This window comes from Monopterus albus, unplaced genomic scaffold (genome assembly GCF_001952655.1).
Source record: "Monopterus albus unplaced genomic scaffold, M_albus_1.0 scaffold215.1, whole genome shotgun sequence".
Classification (NCBI taxonomy): Eukaryota; Metazoa; Chordata; class Actinopteri; order Synbranchiformes; family Synbranchidae; genus Monopterus; species Monopterus albus.
The window spans coordinates 55681-62203 of NW_018128095.1; the positions used below are offsets into that span (position 1 = coordinate 55681).

Sequence of the window (6523 nt, forward strand, 5' to 3'; positions counted from 1 at the left end):
AAAGCAGATAAAACTAGTAAACTAGCAAAATTAGTACGTACTAGTAAATATACTGCGTACTTGTGCCCAACATGATGATGGGGAAACAGCGCCGCCTTTGGTGCCGTTGTGGTCAGAGGGGGTACTGCAGGCGGAAGTGCTACACCTGTTGAAGCGTCTCTTCAGTTTAATTTCTCCACGCAGCAACCTACTACACCTGCAACTACACACTTGGGGAGTTTCTGGAGACTCACCTACTGCTTGGGCCTTTGTCAGGCAGAAAACAGAAGGTTATGGATAAATTAAAGAAGGTTCTGGGCGGTCAGGATGATGGGAACGCGGATGGGTCAGGAATACTGGAGGTGAACGGAGCTAGCATCTGTTGCTGTTATTAGCATGATATATGTAACCTAAAGCCTATAACATATTATTAGGATGATACTCACTGAAATAAGATGCTGGCTAAAGTAGTTAATGTAAAATTATTAGAGGTTAATCCAGCTGTTTCCAGGGGTAAATTACTTCAGTTCGGTTGTAACTGCTGCCATTTAACCTATTTACACAGATTATAGTTTTTTTCTATTATAGTATTATTTATTCCAGTTTTGAAAACAATAATTATTAGCAGCCATATGGCTTAGATTTACATTCGTCTCTACTTAATCAACTCAAAATGGCCATAAAACGAATTAATGGAGAAAGTGAATACATACATTTGACGTCTTAACCCTTTAATGTCTGTTTGTTTTCCATTATCATTAAAACATGAAAGGATATCTTAAAACATCTTTTTATTGTTATTTATTAATCTTATTACTCTCTGTGTTTGTTGTTAGTAAAAATTAATAATAAGACAATTCATAATTTATAATAACTATTATCCTGTAATAGCTCCACATTAGTAAACATAGGTTAATGTGTGTATTTTGTCTGTGTGTGTTTTCCACTGGCAGTTAACAGTTTTTCTTCCTGTGCTTATGTGAACCTGCTCAGTGAGATGAAACTGTCAACATTTCTTTTAGCCTGAAGGCATCTTTCTTTTTGAGTGCTCCTGCTGGTTTAACCATTTGATAACAAAACACTTCCTACATGTCACTCTCCTTATCCTGTTTCAAAAATACCCTATTATTTTTATTATTGGTTGTTTATTGATATATTCTGGTTCCAGACAGCCATTTGTTTCGTTTTTTTCTACAGAAAATCAACCTGTAGAGAGACGGGTCATGTTACAGGTTGAGTTCATCATGTGGACACCTGCATTTATGTCTTTATTTTAGTCCAAGCTGTGGTTTTTCATGTGATCTTCATGTAGTTTATTTGCCAAAACCTTTGAAGTTGTGACTTTTGATGACGACAATGACGTCTCTGCAGAGAGTCAATCAGGCGTCGACTCTGGGCTGTGGGACCAGGATGAAGGGCTTCGCAGTCTGCTTTTGTTTGGGTGCGTTCTGCTCTATCCTGGTGAGTCGGTGCAACTGTAACTTAGTGACTTCCATAACACTGCCTGTTTCTATGGTACCAGCTAGCCTGGCTGTCTTTTCTGTATCCATGGCAACAGCTTGCCTGTTTTTGTGTCTGTTTCTTTGGCAACAAGCTGTATTGCTTTCTGGTCTATATCCATGTTAGCAGCCTGTGTGTGTCCTCCTTATGTTTCCATGGTAACGTCTCTTCTTGTCTTGCTTGCTGTCTGTTTCTGTGGTAACAAATTGTCTTTTTTTCCTGTGTGTATCCATGGTAACATCATGTTTATTTGTTCTGTCTTCTGTTTCCATGGTAACATATCCCCTCTGGCCATCTGTATCCAAGGTAACAGTCTGACTGTCAGTCTTCCTTTCTGTTTCTGTGGTAACAGCTGGTGTGTCTCATTCTCCTGTGTCTGTGGCAACAGCCTTTATCCTCATCTGTATCCATGGTAACAGGCTGTCTCTGTATTCAGGGTACCTGTTTGCTGTGGATACCGGGCTTTGGTCTCGCTGTGTTCGCTGTTCTCTACACTGTGGGAAACATCTTCTCTCTGGCCAGGTACCAGCCAGAACCAACCTAGTCTGACCCGGTCTAACAAGTTCCAATCACAGACTCTGTTAGTCCAGATTAGGCAGAGTCAGGTCAAAAGAAGAGTAGCAGGGTCATTGTTTCATTTCACAATAATTCTGTTGATCAGAAACCTCTTACAGTCCACTATTGTGGAGGAGTTACATTACCCATCATCCCTGTGGGCCTGTGTTCAGCTCAGTGTCTCTGCTTGGTCTTAAGGAAGGAGACATCACCCTCTGGTAGTGGGAGTCACCTCTCCAGCCTCAGGTTTAACTTGTAACGCGTTAAAGTTTGTACATCTAAAGTTTTATCTTTTTTAATGTGATTTCAGCACCATGTTCCTGACTGGTCCGTGCAGGCAACTGAGGACCATGTGCGCTAAAGAGAGAGCGCTCGCCACGATCATCATGCTGGTGAGAGCACACACATAACCTCCAACATAGAGAAAGAAAAGCGTGACAGTAGACAGCAGACCTCAAGTAAAACCCAATGAATCCCAGGTGTCACTCTGCAGACCTGACTGATCAGTTCTAAATCAGTTCACTTTGATTGATCGTCCATGTTGGCATTGTGTTTCTCTGCTGCTGTCTGCAGGTGTGTCTGGCGCTGACACTGTGCGCTGCCTTCTGGGTGAGAAACACAAACACAACAAATAGCAGTACAAATTCTTCACAAGGAACAGTGAATCTCTGTGAGAGTATGATGAGATGATCAGATTTACTGATACTGATAAGAGCTGGGTGAGAAAGACAATGTTTTGGATGTAATACTGTACATCATGAGGTGATTCTGAAGATATGCCGCGCTAAAAGAATATGTCCTGTTACTAACTCTGACGCAAACCATCCTATTAAAACATGCCAGCAGATTGTCTGCTTCTTCTACACAGTTATTTCTTTAAATAAAGTTGCAAGAAATTCTGAGCAGAATATAAAAGAGCTTTTATTTTGAAAGCAGCTTGTAAATTTTTTTTTTTAAATATCTGTTTTGTTTTTCTCTCCAGTGGAAAAATAATGGACTTGCTCTGCTCTTCTGTGTCCTTCAGTTTCTTGCCTTCACCTGGTAAAACTGTCAGATATGAACATGTCAATACCTGTCTGTCTGTGTCACCTGTCTAACTGCTGCTGTCATTCATCACAGGTACGGCCTCTCATACATCCCCTTTGCCAGGTAACACACACACAGCTACACTCACGTAGTATGTCAGAGTCAGGCTCGGTGGCGTCACTGAGCCCATCTCTGACTGCACTGGGTCCCAGTTAGGACACTGGGACTGGTTGGGAGAAATACCAGTGACAGTTCACTTGGTTACATGGGATGTGTTGTCAGGAGCAAAGACTGTTTTAATGAGAAATCAGAGTCATACAGGATGAATAAAAGGGGAAAACTGGTTTTCTGGTTTTGGCTTTTTTCCTGTTCACAGTTTCACCTATTCTTGTTTTTTTTTTTATCTGAAAATCACAACTTTTGTCAGAACCTGACAAACTAGGTTGGCTAAGGATCACAAGACACACTTGTCTCCTTTCTTTGTTCCATTCTCACACGGTGTATTACGACTCTTTCATGTGACTTTAGTTGTTTATCTGCAGTGGATGTGATGTAGCAGAGATCATAGACAGAAATGGTAAAGATACTGACAGAACAACTGTGTGACAGTGTGCGATATCTTATCAGGGGAACGTCTGCCTTTTACTGGTTGAATACACTTTTGATCATTTTAAAACCATGATGAACAATAAATAGCACAAATAATGCACCTAATAATAATAAAGAGGAAAGTCAGCATTCTTACAGCTTCATTTTCATATTTTTACTTTATAATTAAAGTAATTAATATGCTGGGCATTTGATGTTATATATGTACAATATTTTAATCATCATTAATGTGTCTTGTGTTTGTGTTTCAGGGACGCCGTCATCAAGTTATGCACAATCTGTGTGTAGATGTCTCCCCCTCCTGACCAATCAGGATACAGGATTGGTTTCAATCAGCAGGGAGCAGGACGGCCTTAAACATTTCAGCGTTAAAACCAGTGTAAACCAGGACTGATCCCAGTTCCCAATTAGTGTTGTTTCACTTATAGCAGCTTAAAACCTGTTACTGCTTCCTGTTTGTTTCACCTGGACTCTCACCTGAACTCAGTCTGAACCTTCAGGAACTTTCTGCTCCCAATCCCGATTCTGTACCCATTATTTATATGATTTATGTTTTTTCCGCAGCTGCACAGTTTACACTTCAGGGAGGAGGGTGTTTTAATTAGTGCCTGTCAATCAGAACCAAATGAAGTAGCAATAATTGTAAAACCTTGTATTTTATAAAGCAGCAACTTTAAAATCACAGTAAACAGAAAACATAAAAGCAAGAGAAGCAACAGAAACCTGATAAACACGGTGAGACCTTACATTTACAGAGAGGTTTAAACACACGAGTCGACAGGAATTTACATACTGCTGAAATCTTTTACTCAGAAATCTTTGAGTATTTTATGTAGAATGTAGGTAGAACAGTAGTGATTAGTTGATTAATCAGATAATCAACAGAAAATTAATTTTAGATAATGTTTTTGTAATTTTTAAGCAAAATGTTCCAGTTCCTAAAACATAAGGGTTTGATGCTTTTCTTGGTCATATGTGATAGTAAACGGCTCTGGGTCTGGACACAAGAAGACGTGTTGTAACTTGGAATGTGGTAAAATATAAAGGGCATTCTCAGTGTGTTGTGACATAGACAAAACAATGGACTAACTGAGAAAATAATTATTAAAGTAATTGATAATGAAAGTCATTGTTAGACTCGTGACCAGAAATGTGCGGGTGTGTGTGAATCTGTGTGCATGAATCTGTGTGCACACCAGTGCTTTGTAAATCTACATCACTGTGTATGAGCCTCATTTCTGCTCCAACAGCTGGACATAAATGGAGGCAGGCAGGCAGATCAGTCCGTCTGTCTGCCCCACCGCCTGTTAAACAACAGACGTACCAGGTCTGTGCCTCTCTAACCTCGACTCAGTGTCTCTTCTACTCAGTTCGACTTCCAGATAGTTTCACTAAAACCTCACAGCAAAAACCTCCGACTTCACTGCATGAAACAAGACGAGTAACAAATGACAGGATGATCCAACACAAAGAGTCTCAGTGAGGTGCTGGGCCACCACATACCACCAGAACAGCCTCACCTTGAACGGTGTCCATCCCACTCCCTGAGGGATGGACACCGTTCGTCCAGCAGATGTTCCCTCATGTGGTGTTTTGATGACGCTGTCTAACACGTGGCTCCAACATCTCCCATAGCTGTTCACCTGGGCTGAGACCTGGTGACTGTGAAGGCCACAGCATCTCATTCAATCATGGTCATCCTCATCAGACCAGTCAGCGAACAATCATGTCCTGTGGACCCTGGAGGAGACTGCTCACATACTCAGGGGTTTCCTCTAGTTTGTCACTGTCTGTACATTCACTGGAACGATTTAATAAATATTTAAGTATCAGTGTATGTCAGCAGTTTGTATGACACAAAAACATATTAACAGTGTTGTGACATTTACTCAGGTACTGTACCTAAGTACAAATTCAAGGTACTTATACTTTGAGTATCTCCACCTCATGATACATTATACTTTTACTATATTTATCTGACAGCTGTAGTAACTTTGAACATTCAAAATAATATTACAAAATATGATCAACAAATCCACCAGCATGTATTGCTATAGGTTTAGATGAATTCAGACTTTATTGATCTCGATGGGAAATCCACCAGCTACCCAGCAGGATGTAAAGTACTTCCCAGTATAAGTATATAAGGTAGTTAACATCAGCTCCACCTTTACCTGCTGCAGCATTAAAGTGATGAACACAGTAATGTATCAGTCACTATGATCCAGTATCAGAGACATTAATGTGACATGGACCGTTCTGCAGGATGAGTACTGGTACTTTTGGATACTTTAATTAGATTTGGATTATTATACTTTTGTACTTAACACTTCGAACACAGCTTTTACTTGTAACAGAGTATTTCTACACTGGGTTTGAAACTTGTACTTACAGTGGGTACAGAAAGTATTCAGACCCCCTTAAATTTTTCACTCTTTGTTATATTGCAGCCATATGCTAAAATCATTTAAGTTCATTTTTTTCCTCATTAATGTACACACAGCACCCCATATTGACAGAAAAACACAGAATTTTTGACATTTTTGCAGATTTATTAAAAAAGAAAAACTGAAATATCACATGGTCATAAGTATTCAGACCCTTTGCTCAGTATTTAGTAGAAGCACCCTTTGGAGCTAATACAGCCATGAGTCTTTTTGGGAATGATGCAACAAGTTTTCACACCTGCATTTGGGGATCCTCTGCCATTCCTCCTTGCAGATCCTCTCCAGTTCTGTAAGGTTGGATGGTAAACTTTGGTGGACAGCCATTTTCAGGTCTCTCCAGAGATGCTCAATGGGGTTTAAGTCAGGGCTCTGGCTGGGCCATTCAAGAACAGTCAAGGAGTTGTTGT

General features: G+C 40.2%; 1 protein-coding gene across 3 annotated transcripts; it reads left to right on the forward strand.

The window, feature by feature from the left end:
* Nucleotides 1–13: 13 nt before the first annotated feature.
* Nucleotides 14–4278, forward strand: LOC109971081 (vesicle transport protein SFT2B-like). 3 transcript variants are annotated; one of them, XM_020619112.1, is made up of 8 exons: nt 14–341; nt 1351–1440; nt 1916–2001; nt 2345–2426; nt 2608–2643; nt 3017–3075; nt 3154–3183; nt 3921–4278. In XM_020619112.1, the coding sequence occupies exons 1-8, from the start codon at nt 273–275 to the stop codon at nt 3955–3957; spliced, it is 489 nt and encodes a 162-aa protein (XP_020474768.1). In that variant the 5' UTR covers nt 14–272; the 3' UTR covers nt 3958–4278. The 3 variants fall into 3 exon arrangements, with proteins under 3 accessions (XP_020474768.1, XP_020474769.1, XP_020474770.1); XM_020619113.1 differs by having other exon boundaries at nt 270–341; nt 1292–1440; XM_020619114.1 differs by lacking the exons at nt 14–341; nt 1351–1440 and adding an exon at nt 1451–1785.
* The last annotated feature ends 2245 nt before the right edge of the window (nt 4279–6523 follow it).

Excerpts from the sequence above, each read along its gene's own strand:
- LOC109971081 (XM_020619112.1), top strand. The coding sequence starts at position 273 with ATGGATAAATTAAAGAAGGTTCTGGGCGGTCAGGATGATGGGAACGCG. Across the intron at positions 2,002-2,344 it reads AACATCTTCTCTCTGGCCAG|CACCATGTTCCTGACTGGTC; the intron begins GTACCAGCCAGA and ends ATGTGATTTCAG. Across the intron at positions 3,076-3,153 it reads CAGTTTCTTGCCTTCACCTG|GTACGGCCTCTCATACATCC; the intron begins GTAAAACTGTCA and ends CATTCATCACAG.